This window comes from Hippopotamus amphibius, chromosome 16, assembly GCF_030028045.1.
Source record: "Hippopotamus amphibius kiboko isolate mHipAmp2 chromosome 16, mHipAmp2.hap2, whole genome shotgun sequence".
In the NCBI taxonomy this organism is placed as follows: domain Eukaryota; kingdom Metazoa; phylum Chordata; class Mammalia; order Artiodactyla; family Hippopotamidae; genus Hippopotamus; species Hippopotamus amphibius.
The window spans coordinates 59,342,758-59,360,321 of NC_080201.1; the positions used below are offsets into that span (position 1 = coordinate 59,342,758).

At 50.4% G+C, this 17,564-nt stretch overlaps 1 protein-coding gene across 2 annotated transcripts; it reads left to right on the forward strand.

Moving 5' to 3' along the window:
- The first annotated feature begins 218 nt into the window (after nt 1–218).
- On the forward strand, nt 219–17,502 carry LOC130837986 (transmembrane protein 202-like). 2 transcript variants are annotated; one of them, XM_057710723.1, is made up of 5 exons: nt 219–391; nt 10,115–10,315; nt 15,854–16,000; nt 16,398–16,526; nt 16,712–17,502. In XM_057710723.1, coding segments are annotated over exons 1-5 (684 nt in total). In that variant the 5' UTR covers nt 219–390; the 3' UTR covers nt 16,918–17,502. The 2 variants fall into 2 exon arrangements, with proteins under 2 accessions (XP_057566706.1, XP_057566707.1); XM_057710724.1 differs by having other exon boundaries at nt 15,908–16,000.
- The last annotated feature ends 62 nt before the right edge of the window (nt 17,503–17,564 follow it).

The following is a 17,564-nucleotide window of genomic DNA, read 5'->3' on the forward strand; positions in this document are numbered from 1 at the left end:
CCAGAGGCGGGCTGTGAAGGGGAAGGACCCCAAGTGCGGGCGGGGCCAGAAGGAGACGCAGCTGGAATCGCCCGAGCGGCCTTGCCGCGAGCTGTGGCTGCAGGGGCGGGGCCGACTCCGCTCAGTCTCAGCCGCGGAGTGGGAGGCGGGGCCAGTGCGGAGATGGACAAGGGGGCGTTCCGGAAAACCGTCCGCGTGGCGCAGAGTTAGAGGCCGAGCCTGCGCAGTGAGAGGCGGGCCCAGGGGCTGGACACTGGGGCTGGACTCCTGGGTCGAGGGAGGAGGACGCTGGAGGCTCGGACTCACCTGGGAGCTTGGATTCCTGGTACAGTGGGAGATCTGAGGAGTGTCTTTCAACTGAGATGATTGTGAAAGTTTTTTTTCAGAGATAGTAAGTGAAACTTCCCTACTTCAAACCCACTACCACAGACTCGCCATTGTCAACAAGTTGGTGTGGGCTTTTTACTTTATGGACACACACACACACACACACACACACGTTATAGGTAAAGATGCTGGGTTTTGTGTGTGTGTGTGTGTGTGTGTGTTTTAACTTCAGTAGTCTCATAAGTAGCCTCTCCCCATCAGTACACAGAGTGACCTCATTCCTTAAGCAGTGGCAAAGTATTCCCTTGTGTGAATGGAACACGCTTTGTTTAGCTAGTTCCCTTGGTCATTTGGGTTGTTTTCTTCCTTCTAGTGAGGAGACTCCTCCATGAAGCCTGTGGTCTGAAGTAAAAGCAAGAGACCTAAACTCTGCACTTAAAGAAGTGACACATTTCCTTCACTTGTTCCTGCCCCCCTCAGAGGAAGGCAAAGTCCTCACTGTGGTCCACAAGGCCCAGAGTGACCTGGTTCCTCTTCCCTTTCTGCCCTCATTTCCTTCCTGTCTCTTCCTTGCTCAGGCTACACTAGCACATTGGCTTCCCTGGTCTTCCTGGAACCTGCCAAGGACATTTTCTACCCCAGGACCTTTGCATTTGCTGTATCCCCTGCCTGGAACTCTTTCCCCCAATCAATCCCCATGGCTCTCTTTGTCTTTTCGGGGGCCTGTTTCTGCTCAGATGTCACCTTAGCATAGCACTCCCACCTGTCTGCTCTATATAACAGACCCTCTTATACACCCTGCACTGCCCCCCCCCCCACATATAAAACGCTCTATATAACAGACCCCAGACTGGTCTCTCTTACCCTCTATTATTTTTCTTCATAGCTCTTATCTCCTAACACATCTATTTGAGGGCATTTTTTTTGCCTCTAAGGAATTGTTAAGACTAGGATTTGTGTCCAGTTGGGTCACTCCTGTAGACCCAGTGCCTGGCACTTAGTTGCAGCTCACTTTTTGTTAAAAATGAACACATTGGAGAGCCTTTTGGGGGAGCGATGAGGAAGGATCATTGTAACAACACAATGAGCACATACTGTGGACTAAACTAACTAGATTAAGGTACAATTGGCTTTGGATATCCGTGGGTTGCACATACACGATTTCAACCAACCGTGGATAGAAAAACTGGGGGAAAAATAGTTCCAGAAAGTCCCCAAAACCGAAACTTGAATTTGCTGCGAGCTCCAGCAACTGTTTACATAGCATATACATTATATATATATATAACTATTTACATAGCATTTACATTGTATTACATATTATAAGTAAGCTAAAGATGATATTAAATGTGCAGGAGGATGGGCATAGGTTATATGCAAATACGCTGCAACTTGATATAAGGGGCTTGAGCTTCCCCAGATTTTGGTATCCGAGGGGGGTCCTGGAACCCATCCCCTATGGGTACCGAGGGACAACTGTACTGTCATTATCCCCTAAAACATCTGCAAAAATTGGCTACATATAACAGCCTTTGAAATAAATAGGGAAGGAATGGGATGCTATAGAAAAAAATTTTAAGTTAAAAAAAAGGAATAGACTTGTACTGAGGGGCTAGGGGAGAAAAAGGGGGGAGTGGTGGCAGGAGCTGCAGGTAAGGGCAAGAGATGAAGTGTGGGTGCAAGGAGAATTAACCTCAGGAGGGGTAAATTATTGCAGAGGGGCTACACAAGTGAAGGATGAAGCCCAAAGAGCTTGGAGAGAATCAGCTCTTCAACAAACATTGCTTGAGCACCATCTGTATGCCAGGAACCAGGAACCAGCCTGTTTTCTGATGCCTCCTGTCTCTTTCCACGAGTCCCTCCCTCACCTATCCCTCTACCCCAGAGGGCTCAAGGGATGGCCCCAGGGAGGCATGGCATTTCCAGGGGACACTTACAAAGCACTGAACTAAAAGAACATTCTGGGTGAAACATACAGATTATTTGAAAATACAGATTATTAATGTAAATTGAAGGGATTTCAGAGGGGACTGAAAAAGGACAAGACTCTTGGTGGCGGCTGGGGGCTGGAGACAGTGTTGGCAGGTGGGAGCAGGTCCGAGGTGGGGACATTCCCGTGTCTTTTATTAAGTCCAGATGGCCTGGATCGCCAGGAGGGACCAGAAATTCATGTAGTTCAGATAGGAAAAGAAACCTGGGGGAAAGAAGAAAGCAGACTGGATGAGGCGCAGAGTTCAGCAGCCCAAGCCTGATCCCTGTCCTTTCCCCAAGCCCAGTTACACCTCCTATCATGTCCCCAAACTCATGTCTAAACCCAGACTCAGCCCCATCCCCTACACTGTCCCCAAACCCAACACCGCTCTCTACACTGTCCCCAACCCATTCCCAAAGCCATGCCCACCCCTGCCCCTGCATCCGGCCCTATGCCCATCCCCAACCCCGTCTCCCTGCTCAATCCAACCCTCCCAGTCCACAATCCCTTACCCATCCCAAACCCTATCCCACCCCATCCCCACCTGCATCCCTTGAACCCATGCCCAAACCCCAAACCCCAAACCCACCCCCACCCCCCCGCAGCCCAGACCAGTCATCAGGAAGAGGAAGACGCCAATCCATGCCAGGTAGAAGCTGCACCCCAGCTTGTAGCTCATGCCTTCCTGCAGGTACCCATGGGCCTGCATCAGGTAGAACAGGATACCCAGTATCATGCTGGTCCCTGCACGAGTACAGGTGTTAGAAGCCAGGCATCAAGTGCGTGAGGACCCCTGCCCATAGTTGTGTGGCTGCCAGGGTCTTGTTCCTTATTTTCTCACGTTCTTTCACCTCTATGAACCCCTGCTCACAGGCTCCTGACAATGCCATGGTGGAGGACCTTGGAAGGGCAAGACTTGGTGTTTAACCAGGCAATGGTGATGTCTAACACCACAGGTTTTGGAGCTAACAGACTGGAACTCTTGTCCTGTTTCTGTATCCTACCTTAGGGCAGCCACTCTGTCTCTCTGAGCCTCATTTCCCTCATCTGTAAAGTGCGCATAATCGTAGGACCCATCTCCTTGGGGTGCCATGAGGAGTTATTGAGATTGGCACATTTCCTGGCCCACAGTGTGTCCTCAAGAGTTGAGATTATCAAGAATTCCCTGGTTGTCCAGTGGTTAGGGCTCTGTGCTTCCGCTGCGGGGGGTGGGGGTGGGGTGCACGGTTCAATCCCTGGTGGGGGGACTAAGATCTTGCATGAGGTCAAAAAAAAAGAAAAACTGAGATCATCATCCCTGTGTTGGGTCTTTAATTCTGGGCTTCTGAAGCAGTGGACAAGAAACAGTCATTCTGGATATTGTAATTTTGTTTTGAAATGACATGAATTAAAGATAATTTGTGAAAAGGAAAAGACTCATACTCCCCCCCCCCCCCCAGGTAGTGGAGTACTGGGTAGTTTTTTCTTTGTTATTGAAAAATAGTATGGGAGGTGTTTTCCATGTAATTAAAAGGGGGAATGGGCAAAAATGATTTTTTTTGGGGGGTGGGGTGTTGCTGCGCCACGCCGCATGCCGGATCTTAGTTCCCCAACCAGGGATTGAACCCATGGCCCCTGCACTGGAAGCATGGAGTCTTAACCACTGGATGTCGGGGAAGCCCCAGAAATGATTTTCTTATAGAAAAATGTTCTATGTTAGATGACATATAACAGAGGTATTTTCTACACTTTGTACCTTGTATTTATGCAATTGCGAAGAGTTAATAGACAAACTGGATAAATACCATTTACTAACAAGAAAACAGGAAGTTGAGTGTTCTCTCTTCTTGGCCTATCACTCTCCAAGAATGTTCTTTTTTTTTTTTTAAGAACTAACCATTTTATTTATTTTTTTGACTGTGCCACACGGCATGAAGGCTCTTCCCCGACCAGGGATAGAACCCATGCCCCCTGCAGTGGAAGCAGAGTCTTAACCACTGGACCACCAGGGACGTCCCCAAGAATGTTCTTTTGATGCAACTGAAAGATGTAATCAGTTATTACAAGAAACAGGAATACAATATCCTTCATTTCCCAATTTAAAAAATGAAATTTGGCATGCAAATGGAAAACTAAACTATTCTAATCAGAATATCAATTTTGAGTTATTTGGAAGGGAGTGGGAGGACTTATGGTAAGGATGTGTGCGAAGTTAAATAGCTCTCATCATGTACTGACGTTTTCCAATTTAATCCTCACTACCTCTCCACGTCGTAGGAAATTTTAGCCCCAACCTACAGATGAGAAAACTGTGGCTCAGAAACATTAAGTAGCGTGAACAAAATCGCAGAGCTGGTGGTGGTGGTGAGGTAGGATGTGGGATGGCGGTTGGAACTGAACATGGGGTTGAGTATTGGGTAGCTGGATTTCGAGTGATGGACGTTGAGATTGAGGCTGGTTTTGGAGATGGGCATGAGCTGTGGTTGGGGGTGAAGATGGATTGGAGATGGGTAAGAAGATGGGGTTGGGAATGCGTTGGGTTGAGGTTGAGAGTGAGATTCACAGATGATAAGGATGTGGTTGTGATTGAGGTTGGGAATTAAGAAGGAGATGGGAGCAGAGATGGATTGGGGTTGAGTTTGAATTGAGATTCATAGGCAATCGGAGTAGGTTGGATTTGGAATGAGTCTTGAGGTGGGTTAGGCATGCAGTTGGGTGTTGAGGTTTGTAAAAGCATTGGAGATGGTAATACAGGTGCTTTGGAGACTGAAAAGAAGAAAAACTTGAAGTGGGGGTGGGGATGGGAATGGACATCACAGAAGGGAATGTGAGTGAGTTTGAGATTCGTTGGTGATGGAGATGGGAGATGAAGTGGAGGCTGCTATTGGGGCTGGAGATGGGGTTGGATTGGAAGTTGATCTTTTTTGTTGGGATGGGTTGGAGGTTTGGAGGGATATGGGCTTGGGGTCAGGGATGAAGGTGAGGATGGGGATGAGATTGGAGTGTGGCAGGAAGAGGTTGTGTCTCAAGATAGGCACTGAGTGAGGTACTCCTTGAGTTGGTTCCTCGGGGGAGGATCTCAGTGCCATGCCTGTCAGGATGCTGAGGATGACACTGGAGAAGTCCAGCATGGGAAGGTTGGAGCTGGTGAAGAAGATGACATTTATAAGCACAGCGCAGAGGATGCAGCTGGAAACGCTGGCGATGAGGAGGAAGGCCCAGGCAAAATCCAGCAAGTCTGAGGAAGGAAAAGAATCAGAAATACGAAGACAGGCCCTCAGGCCCCGAGCATGGGGGAGAGGGTTTCCAGGGAGTCTGGGAGTATTCTTAAGCCCTCTCCCTTGAAAACCTTTCATCCCATTGTAAGAAAATTGAAATTGGGCTCTAGAGAAGCGATATTGACGCAGACGCCTTTGGCGTTGAGGATACACCTCCAGGTTGGTGAGGACAGGTTCTTGGGCAGTGACCAGGGGGGTGGGTGTTGAGGAACCAACCTGATGTGATGAGGACAGATTCCTTGGGGTGAAAAAGCCTCAGGATAGTGAATAAGATGCTAAGGTTGTGAGAACTGTGAGGATGGGTACCATGCAGGTGAGGATGAGCTCAGGGTCGCAAGGATGGTTCTGAGGCCGTGAGGACACTTCCAGGAGAAGGGAGGACCAGCCAGGGGGTAGTGAGAACCATCATGGAGAGGGGAGACTAGCCTGGGGCAGTGGGGACCAACCCAGGGAGGGCAGAAAGTGTCCCGGGAACAAAGAGGAAAGAGGAGCCCCAGGAATGGTGAGTCTACGTTAGGCCTTACAAGCATTCTGGTCGTACTCATGCATGCAGGAGATGTCAGAGCACCGCACAAAGAAGATGGTATTGATGAGGATGGTCTCGAAGCCAGCAGGGTTGTCAAGGGGTGCCAGTGGCACCTTGAAGTGGATCCAGGGCTGGCCCAGACAGATGAGACCGATAATCGCCATGCCGGCCAGGGTCAGCACTAGGCTCAGCTGGCGACTGACCTTCTTGGCTTCATGTAGCAGCCGCCAGCCCATGGGCAGCTGGGAAAGGCTGAGTCTACACCTGTCTGGAAACCTGCAGTAGATTGCCCACAACCAGTGTCAGCTGAGTCCAGCTAGCCCGCCCAGCCACCCCAGGTCCAACTGTCAGAGTCCCAGTCCAACCTTCAGACTCTATCTTATCTTCCCTACATCCATTCTCCATGCCTTGTGTTCCCCAGGTCCTACCTCTAGGACACACTCACCCAGGTATAGGCTTTAGGCTCCCTGGCCTCCAGATCCAGCTTCCAGACCCTGCCACTCCCAAATCGAGTCTCTAGGTTGAATCATAGGTCCAGCCTCTATGCCACGCCCCACCCAGGGCCAGCCTTCAGGTCCAGCTAAGTCCAACCTCTAGTCTCATATACTGACCATGCCTCTGGTCCCTGATTTTTGCCGGATACCCCTCCCCCAGAATTCTGGCCGCAAACTTGGCCTACTCCCTGGACCCCGGCCTCTCACCTGCCAGGACTGCTGTCAATGGAGCCGCCTGAGGATAAGCTGTGAGTGTTGTTTTCTAGAATATATTGGTTGATTTGGATGCCATCAGAAGAGTCGTTGATACTCTCCTGGGAGGTCCAGATAAATGACTCGATGCTTTTGATACTGGCCTCGGGGCTGTGAGTGATTGAAGGGGGGACGTCAACTCTGGCCCGGGTGCGTGATGTGGAGCTTTGAAAACTGGAGCGGAGACTCTGGGTCGTTGGTTGAATGCTCATTTGACGGTGGTAGGGAACTGATTTTATATTGGCCAGGGGCATGCGAGTAGTTAAGAAAAGGCTTTGGGTACTGAAGTGGCGAGTTTGGAAAACTGGGGGGACATCTCGGGTATTGAAACGGTGACTGTAGGTAATGGATGGTGCGTCTTGGACACTGGCCGACTGACTGCCGCTGATGGGTGTTGTGTCCTCAGCACTGAGCTGCTGCCTGTTGACTGCTAGAGGGCCTTGGATGCTGACCCGGCGGCTGTGAATAATGGGCAGGAGCTCTTGGATACTGACTCGGTGACCCTGGACGATGGGCTGAGAGTCTGGGATGCTGACTCGGTGACCCTGGATGATGGGCTGACAGTCTGGGATGCTGACCTGGCGACTCTGAACGATGGGCAGGGGCTCTTGGATGCTGACCCGGCGACCCTGAACGATGGACTGAGAGTTTTGGGGACTGATCTGGGGCCTGAAGGTAGTTGACGGAGGGTCTTGGGTCTCATCTTGGGTGGGAGTTGCTGGAAGGGAATCGGGCTGAGTGCTCTGGTGGCCAGGTTGGGACCTCTCGGCCATGTGGAGATGAGGGACACGGTCAGTTTGCAGATGCACTCAACAACCTGCCAACTGCCTCATCCCCTCTTTCCAAGCATCTCCATGGCCACCTGGAAATCCATTGGTCTCTCCTGGGGCTCAGGTTCAGTCCCTTGGGGTGTGAATCTCTCTGTCCCCTCTTCTGTGTTTCTTGGTCTCTCCTGCTGTCCACAGGCAGGCCTCAGGGCTTCAGTCTGGCCTGGAGCTGGGGGCGGGGGGCAGGTTCTATGACAGTTGGAGGGGTTCCAGGAGGTTGGGACATTGGCCATGGACTCATATTCCACCCTAGACCCATGTGAGAGACATGGGGGCTTGGGCTGTGTCAGTGTGGGCTCCGTGTAGGGTCTTGGTGGGATCAGGATTGGGTCAAGAAGGGGTCAGGACAGGGCAGGGGTGGGGGTAGAGGGTAGGGAATGATCAGCGTGGAGACCAGGATCGGAGAGGCGCCAGGGTGGGGTCCGAGTGGGGTCAGGACTGGACAGGGCTGCGTCTGGGCTGGGTCACGGGCCACGTCTGAGATCAATTCTTGCAGTTTCTGGAGGGCCTGAGATCTGAATTTCTAATTCCTTCCTCCTACCTGTTCCCACCCTTCCCGCTCTCTCTCATGGTCTTCTCTGAATCAGTTTGCTCCCTTTATTCTCATCTCAAGTTGTATGTGTCTTCTTGCTCCTTTTCCTTCTCCTCTGTCCCTGTCTCTCCTCACCTTTCCCTGAGTCTCAGGGACCCAGAGAAGACTGGGCCTGTTCCCTGCCCTCAAAGACCTCCAGTCTGGGCTTGGGGATTGGGAATTCCCTGGTGGTCCAGTGGTTAGGACTCTGTGCTTCCACTGCAAGGGGCACAGTTTCCATCCCTGGCGGGGGAACTAAGATCCCGCAAGCCATATGGTGCTGCAAAAAAAAAAAAATCTGGGCTTGGGGAGAGGAGTCAGATCTGGCCACAGCTCAAGAAGGGCTCAAGAGAGGTCAGCAAGGGTGCACGCATCCCAAAGAGTGTGTGCTGGCTTTCCAGTCAGGAGCAGGGATTTTCCAAACTTCGGTCTCCTTCATCCTCTCCTTCGGCTTTAGTGATGATCTTTTGAAAAAACAAACAAACAAACAAAAAGCTCACAAACTTTTATGTCTTTAATTACATGAATATCCATTTCACTGCTCTGTACCTGTGTTTCCTCATCTGTGACAGGCGATGATGATATTTCAGAGGGTTGTTACAAGGCTGAGATGGGTTGATCCCATGTAAAAGTGCTTAGAACCCATTGTAAGAAAAACCTTTTGAATTCTTACATTTCATGGATATTGACTTCAGTCCTAAAATTTCTTTCTCCACCTCCCAAGCTCCTTCCTGAGTTCCATACTCACAGACCCAACTTCCTCTGAAATCCACATTGAGATGTAGCGCAGAAGAAGAGAAGGGGATTCCTATTACTGGGTGCCACTAATGCAGCCATCCATTCGTTCATTAATTCAAGCATTCATTCATTATTCCTTTCATTGAACAAAGAGCAAAAGCTCTGTACCAGGCAATAGGCGTGTAGCAGGAAGTGGAAGAGATTGGTGCCCTACGCTCATGGAAGACTGTTAGGGAAATAAATAGGGAAATAATAAATCCCAAGTCTAAGGTGTGCCCATGAAAGAGAACTGCACATGGCACTATGGGAGTGTTTAATGGGCAACCTGGCTAGGAATTGAGGCTGGGGGGTGGGGTGGGGGGCTCAGGAAAGGAGATGTGGAGGAAGTGACATGGGAGGTGAGGGTGATTGGGGCAGTTAGGGCAAAGGTGGAAGACTGGTGGCCCAGGCAGAGGGAGCAGCATTAATCAGAGCATGAACTCAGGGTATAGAGGCCCCAAGGCAGCCTCTTGGTGTGTGGGAGGGAGCCTGTGAAGTCCAGTGTGGCTAGAGGTGAGTGAGCAGTGCGGGGTCAGGGTCCCTGCCAGTTGGAAGGGCCCTTGGTGAATGTTGGGTGCACCACCCATGTTCACTCTTTTGACACCATGGGTCTTGGCCTCGTGATCACACTTTGGAACCCGTGTCATAGTTGTCCATGTCCTGGTTTGGGATTTGTGACAGGGGTGGAGACAAGGGAATGATGCTGAAGGTGGAGATGGAGCTGAGCTTTGGGGAAGAGGGGGCAGAGGATGAGGTTGGAGACAATACAAGAAGGTTTGGGTTTAGGATGGGTTGTGGGTGGGAGAGGAGTTGTGCCTTAGGGTTAGAGGTGGGAATGGAGTTGTGTTGGGGGTTTAGGCCAGGGAGAATATTGGGATAGCATGGGTTGTGGATGGTGCTGGGATGGCTCAGGAAACAGAGGTGGGGATGAAGTTGGAATTGGGGTTTGGGCGGGGATGGGAAGATGGCTGTGGGCAGAAGGGGATTGAGAATGGGGTAAAAGGCAAGGTTATGGTGGGGATGCAGGTGTGGCTGTGTTCAAAGATGGAGACTAGGATGCAAGAGAGCGAGGCAGGCAGAGCCAGGCCCCCAGAACTCTGTTCTTTCCCAGTGGAACCAGCCTCTTCCTGGGAGGAGGACCGCAAGTTTGTCCTGCGGGGCTGGTGTCTCGTCTTCAACATCCTAGCGGCCCTGATGCTGCTCAGCGTGACGGATGGGCGGATGGCTCACCTGCAGGGCTTCTACACTGGCTACGTGGGCTTCTGGACTGACTGCAGAAGGTACAAGTGCGCCAACCTGGACCAAGTCACTGGTCAGTAGGAGCCTGGGCAGGCTTGGGGATGCTCTGGAGGGGGGATGGTCTCTGGAGACGATCAGGGGAGAGAATCTCTGGGGGAACCTCTTTGGGTGTTCTTGGTTGGGGGGATGGGAATCTTTAGAATTCTTGAGAGGGTCCCTGGTGAGCTTGACCAAAACCCAATCTGCCTCATGACTAGATGGCTAAAGACACCATCATTCTCTCTCCCACTCTTAAAATATATGTATATATATATATATATATATATACACACACACATATATATATATACATCTTTAAAGATAATAGGAGGCTTCCAGCTCCTTCAGAAACATTTTGCCTCCTTGTAGGTCTCTGCGTTTCCTGTGCTTTTGAGCATTACCAGAGAGGCAGCCCAGACCCTGGAGCCTGTGCACCTGGGTTTGAATTCTGGCTCAGCCACTTGGTAGCTGGGTGATCTTGGGTGTATTCCTTCACTGCCATGTGCCTCAGTTTCCTCATTTCTATAATGTCAGTGACAGTAGTACCTATTCATGGGCTGTTTGAGGAATATGTGTTAAAACACGTAAAGGAATTAGAACAGTGCCTGGCACATAGTAAGTGCTACACCCAGGTTTCTTCTTATTATTATAAGGATCCCTCACCCCCACCCCACAGCCAATGCACCTACCTTCATTTCAAATCTCAAATAAGTGCTCATAAAACTTCCAGAACATTGTGTAGTATTAATCTTATTTATTTATTTTGAGTATCTCTTTCACTGAAAGCTCTCAAACTCAAGTTGCTTTCAGGTTATGGAAAAGTCCATGGGCATAAATTGTTCTGGGTTCAGGTACTGCTGGATCCAGGTGCTCAAAAATTGTCTGTCTCTTACAATCTCTACTTGAAGGCTTCCTTTGTGTTGGGCCTTCAGTGGCAATGGGGCTGTCAGCAGCTCCCGGGTCCCATTTTCCCCCTGTAAACAACAATGGAGAAAAGAGAGTAAGTTGTCTTCTGTGGCCCTCACACAAAGGTCTCAGGATTAGCTCTGATGGGATCAGATTTACTACCCTGGGATTTGTCACTCCTCCCTGAACCATTTGCTGTGGTCAGGGGGGTGTCATGCTGTGTTTGGCTGGGTCTGGATCACATGGTTTTCTTAGGAGTCAATGGAGGGGCTTCCGTGGTGGTGCAGTGGTTAAGAATCCACCTGCCGATGCAGGAGACATGGGTTTGAGCCCTGGTCCGGGAGCATCCCAAATGCCATGGAGCAACTAAGCCCGTGCACCACAACTACTGAGCCTGCCCTCTAGAGACTGCGAGCCACAACTTTTGAGGCCACGCACCACAAGTACTGAAGCCCGCGTGCCTAGAGCCTGTGCTCTGCAACAAGAGAAGCCACCGCAATAAAAAGCCCGTGCACAGCGATGAAGAGTAGCCCCCGCTCTCTGCACCTATGGAAAGCCCACAGTCATCAACGAAGACCCAATGCAGCCAATAAATAAAAAATAAAAATAAATAAAAAGCAAAACCCAAAAAAACCCCTAAAAAAAAAAAAAAGAGTCAACGGAAGGGGTTCATGTCTGTCAGAATCACAAGGACGGAGGATAGGTGGAGAATTCTTCTGAACAATGTCAAGTTGCTCCTGCCAAAAGAATGGAAATGAATGCTGGGTGGGCAAAAGCCACTGTGCACAGTTTCCCCCTCTATCTAAAATACTTTCTTTGAGGATGATTCCTTTTGGGGGATATATTCCCAAGAGCAGAATAGCAGTGCTTCAAAAGGGCTGGTGACATTTTGTAAGGCTTCGATACATGCCCCCCCCATGGAGGTGAGGATTCTCACAACAAGCAGCAGAAGCCAATTCAAGCTGGTTTAAGCAGAAAATAGATTTACACAGGGTATTGGGGAGCTTGTAGAATCTCTGTGAGGCCAGGGAACTGGCCTGAGGCGTGATCAAGACCGGGCTGCAAGAGTCCTGAGGACTGGCTGGCTGGTCACACACACTGCAGCTTGACCCGTGGAGCCCAGTTTCTCCAGGTCTGGACTCCCCACTAGGGAATCTCTTTCTCTGCTGCTCCACGACCCTGGAGGTAGTTGCAGCCACCCCAACTAGAGAAGAGCTCAACCTACTTCTCCTGGCTGCTGAGTCCAAGTTTAGCATGGCTCTATTGTATTAGTGGAGCCTGGTCACGTGCTGAGGTCCTAGCTGTAAGAGAGGCTGGTTTCCCTGCTGGGAAGTGTGGATACAGACATTGGGAAATTCCTCAAACATAGGACCTATGTTCAGAGGTGCTGGGAAGACAAGAAAGAATGGTGAATAGTCATTACATTCCTCATGTGTTCTAAAATGTTAACTCTGTGTGATTTTATTTTATTTTATGTTATTTTTGGCCACACTGCGCAGCTTGTGGGATCTTAGTTCCCTGACTGGGGACCAGAACCGGACCCTTGGCAGTGAAAGCACAGAGTCCTAACCACTGGACCACCAGGGAATCCCTCTGTGTGATTTAAAAATTTTTCCTGATTTTAAAATTTAAATGACTTTTATTTTATTTGAATAGGAAATATTTACAGGGTTCAACATTTTAAAAAATGTAAAAGTCTCCCTCTCATTTTTGTCCCCCAACCCTCCCAGTTCCCCTTCTTGGGGGCAACCAATATTGCTAAGTCATTTTTAAGCTCTTGTGTGTTCTGCTAATCATATTCTCTGCATATATGAGAAAATGGCTATATGTTTATATACACATGTAACTACACACACACACACACACACACAGGTATGTGTTTATTTACTTACTTATTGTTTAAAAAACACACATGGCAGTATTACAGTTCTCTTTCAAAGGTAAATCACCATGTACTGAATGCTACGAATATACAAAACTGTGCTGGCATAAGGAAATAACATGTAGGTTATGAAGGTTTTAATTAATTTTTAGGTGCAGAAATTTAAAATTTTTATGTAGTCTAAATTCTCCACCTTTGCCTCTGTGACTTTACCAACTGCTCCTCAGCTTTGGGGAGTTCTTCTTCTAGATTTTTGGTGAACATACAGTTACGGTTTTGTGTGTGTGTGTGTGTTAAGGTTTGACTGTGATTTTGGTGGGTGGTATTCAGGCAGCATTGAATCCTGTGCTACTTGCCAACCTACAGAAGGGACCTGAATTACTCAGAAGTCTTTCGGTCACAAGTGATAGAAACTCTAGTTTGAACTAGCTTGAGTGAAGGAATTTACAGGCTCACCTAAGTGAAAAAGTATGGGGGTAGAAATGCTTTCAAGTATGGCTGCATTCAGGGGTCCAAGTGATTGCGTCAGACATTACTGTCTGTCTGATTCTTGGCTACTTACTTGAGCGGGCTTCATATTCAAGGCTCCATGTAGTGGCAAAGCAGGATCCAGTTAGGAAAAAAAAAATCATTCTAGGTGCTTCAGAGGGAAGTAGATACAGGGAAGTGATTTCATGGGTAACAGAGTAGCTGAGAAGCCAAGTAGGAATGGCGAGGCAAATCAGGGATTAGCAACTCAGGAAGCTGCTAGGCGACCACACCAGAAGGACAAAAGGAAGAAGTAGTATTACTGCAGCCTGGAAGTCGGAGCCATCTGGAAGGCATAGACTCATGGTGGGATTTGCTTAGAGGTGGCTACAATCATAGAAGAAATGCAGCGATGGCTGAAGACACCCACTGAGGCAGAGAGAGAGGAGGATTAATACCTTGACTGTCCCCTCCCCCAGAGCCAGTCTTCTGCCAGTGCCTCCCTTGAGCCAGAGATAAGTCAGTGAGCAAAGGAGGCTGGGAAATGTAGTCCTTGCAATGCAGAACAGAGAAGGGTGGGGAATGGACCTGAAAGCAGACAAAAGAATGACTGGCAGGACTGCTAACAATTCAGACCTCAAGTCTGGCAGGCAAAAAGAGTGCAGAGATTTCCTGCAAAAGTCCTGTGTGACTGGGTCACAGGGTACTGCCAAACCAAGCGTGGTGGCTAAAGCAGTGCAACGTACTGACTGGCTTGTAACTGGGACTCTAAGTGGGGGATGGCAGGAAGGCGAAATGCATGGTGTGGAGGTAAGCTGCAGATGGCCTCCCTTCTGACCAAACTACAGAGTGGGCTTGTCTCTGGGATGGCAAGAGCCAGGGACTTGAGTGTCATCTTAACTCTCTTTCTGTCCTCCTGTCTGCTTTTTCTCCTTAGTTGTACTTTCTCAGGTTTCCTGTCACCTGTGAGGCTGAGTCCAAGGCTCAGACAGCTCCAAGATCATAATCCTCTTGATTAGAGAAGAAAGAGCTGGTCTCTGACAGCTTCAGTCAGAAAAAGTCCCAGGGAAGCGCTTGATTGGTTGACTTTGGTCATGTGTCCATGTTTGAGCCAAACACCACTGTCTGGGTCATGGGGCACTGTGATTGGCTCAGTCAGAGTCACATGACTAGCTCTGTGGCCCCAGAAGGCAGGGTTTGTCATGAAAAACCCTCAACCAGGATTATGTGATTGATCACCAGAGCACTACTGCTATTTTGTATATATGTGCAGTTTGCCAGAAACAAAGCAGATGGAGTGTTAGCTCATTTGGCTGAAATAGCCTTGCACTGTTCAAAAGTAGGTAAAGTAGAAAGGGCTAAAAGGAAGAGATGTAATTCTCAGAAGGAGCTGAAACTCTTGTCATACAGAAATGCAAATTGGATAAACATCAATTTTAAACTGAGCATGATTATGTCCTTTAGGTACTTTGGTTTTAGAGTATTTGGAAGTTTTCTTGTGTACATCTGTGTGTGCGCTCTGGGGGACGTCAGGGGAGTGATTTGGAGAATGTCTGTGAGGGGCTCTGTGAATGGAGGTGACATTGGGATACCTGGGGAGGTCTGGGGGTGTGAATGGGATCATTAGGGAAACTTGGGGTATGAGTGGGAGAGAAGTAGCATGACTTTAGAGGTGATTAAAATGACTAAGGTGTCTTGGTTAACTTTGAGGTTGGGAAGCTGTTGGGAGTGTCTGGGATTGGTATGGAGGGTATTAATGTGATTTGCTGTGGGACATCTTTTGGGAGTATGAGTAACTTTAGGGGTGTCTGTGGGGATGACTCTAGAAATGATAGAGATGATTCTGTGAGGTGAACTTGAGGATGTGATTGAGGGTGACTCAGGGGTCATCTGTGGGGTGACCTTGGAGGTATGTGTGGAGTTGATTATTGAGTGTCTGGGATTGACTTTGGGGTGATTTGGGACAACTCTGAGGGTGCAAAGGGGAATGACTTTTTAAAAAACTGAGGTATAGTTGACTCACAGTATTATAAAAGTTTCAGGTGTACAACATAGTGATTCACAATTTTTGAAGAAAGTGGGGATGACTTGGAGTTAACTTTATGGGTACACGGGGTTGACTTTGTGAGAGTGGGAGTCATTTTCTAGGAGGTGACTTTGGCGATGGCAGTGGGGGCGATTTTGAGGATGTCTGTAGCTAAACGTTGGGGGGGTCTGTTGGGGATGTTGCTCGGGGGTGTCCGTGGGGATGAGTTTAAAGGTGACCTTGGAGAGTATCTGGGGGTGGCTCTGGGGCATTTCCCCCTTTCCTTCCAGTTCTCATCCACATGAGCATGGGTTTCATGATCCTCGCCCTGATCCTGTGTCTAGTCCTCCTCCCGGCCATGGGCTTCTCCTTCCGGCCAGTGTTCCACCGCCTTAACAAGGCTGACCTCGTCTTCAGTTCCTTCAGCATCTGCATTGGTAAGTGTCGCCCTGGGGAAAGGGGTGCCCTCCCTACCTCAGCATCTCTCCCCGGGGCTCTCTTTCTGGCTTTGGGGAGGTGTGTCTCAGAGTTTCTGTCCTGCTGGGACTCTGTCTTTGAATGTCTCTTGGGCTCTCTGCCCCACTCTCCCTGTGTGTTTCTCAGTTCTGTATCCTTCTCAGTCGGGGTAGGTGCGCTGGGCATCTCTCACGCTCTTCCTGTTACCCCAGTTTCTTTCCTGCCCCTACCGGTAGCTTTCCGTCTTGCGTGTGCGCGCTTGCTTGCGCTTGCACTTATCGTGGAGGGTGGGAGAAGATGTCTGTCTCTCTTCTCTTTCTGGGGATCTCGGGGTCTCTGTCCAGCCTCGTGTCCATCTCTGGCCCCACCCCGGCGCAGGGCTCCTGATTGTCCTCAGCCTGACGCTCTTTGTAGCCAACTGTGAGACGCTCCAACCGAGGCCACAGGTGTCCTACCTGGTGACCACCTACCTGTGGTGGGGCGCAGCCGCCTTGATGCTGTGGGCCGGTGAGGGAGAGGCCTCAGGAGGAAGGGGCGCGGTCGCGGCAGGCAGGGGGCGGTGCCCGGAGAGAATACCTGGCTGGGCTTCGCGCCAGCTGGGGGTGGACCCCAGGGGAGGACAGCTTCGAGGGACTGGGCGCGGGCTAGGGCTGGGTTGGGAGTCCAAAGGCTCATCTAGTCCCCACCCGCAGGAACCCTGAGCTACTTAAACTACGTGGGGATGTGGGGCAACAAGAGGTCCTCCATGGAGCGGCGGGTGAGCTACCGCCGGTGGGTCTCGCGGCAGAGCACCCTGAAGTCCATGTTCGGACAGCAGCCGTCAGACTCAGACTTCAAGCGCACCGAGGAAGAGCCCAGTTCACTTCCCCCAGAAGAATCCTCGTCTGAGCCTCTCTAAGCAGTTGCACCCGAACTTCTCAGGACGCTGACACGTAACCACCGCCAGGTGCCGGGCCCACCCCTTTCATTTTAGGCAGGCGCCCGAGATTAGACTTCCCTGGAGGCCCCACTCCCTAAGAACCCTCGAGGGGACAAGTGACAAAGCCCCACCCCTCGAGCCAGGGCCCTCCCTTTGCGGCTCTGTTCCAGCCCAGAGTCCTCACCCTGCCCCCACCCCGGAAGTCCCACACCGCCCCCCCGCCCCCCCGCCCCCCCAGTTCTGTACGCTGCCCGTGCTGCGCAGCTGGTTGGCGTGGCCCCGCCCCCGAGCCTAGCTAGGCCCCGCCCCCAAGGGTCCAGCCCTCGGGGGCCGTGGCCCGAAGCCGCACTCCGTCTCAGGAATTCCTGCCCCTCCGAGGGCCAGCGCCGCCCCAGGATGTCCAGTCTTGCCCCGGGCCGACACAACAAGCCCAGCATTTGACGTAGTCCCACTCCCGTGTGGAACAGACCCCACCCCCAGGGAGGCGTGGCTTGCAATTACATCCCCCGCCCCTTGCTGGCTTCCCTGCCGCAGTAAAAAGTGGGCCGTGTCTCTCAGAGTTCAAACCTCCGTTTCATGCTCTCGCCCAGGGCAGGGTGGAGCTCAGAGTTCTTGCCTTGCCCTTT

Bases quoted from the DNA above. Each gene is read 5' to 3' on its own strand.
- LOC130837986 (XM_057710723.1), top strand. The intron at 16,001-16,397 runs GTAAGTGTCGCC...ACCCCGGCGCAG, and splicing joins TTCCTTCAGCATCTGCATTG to GGCTCCTGATTGTCCTCAGC. The intron at 16,527-16,711 runs GTGAGGGAGAGG...CCCCACCCGCAG, and splicing joins CGCCTTGATGCTGTGGGCCG to GAACCCTGAGCTACTTAAAC.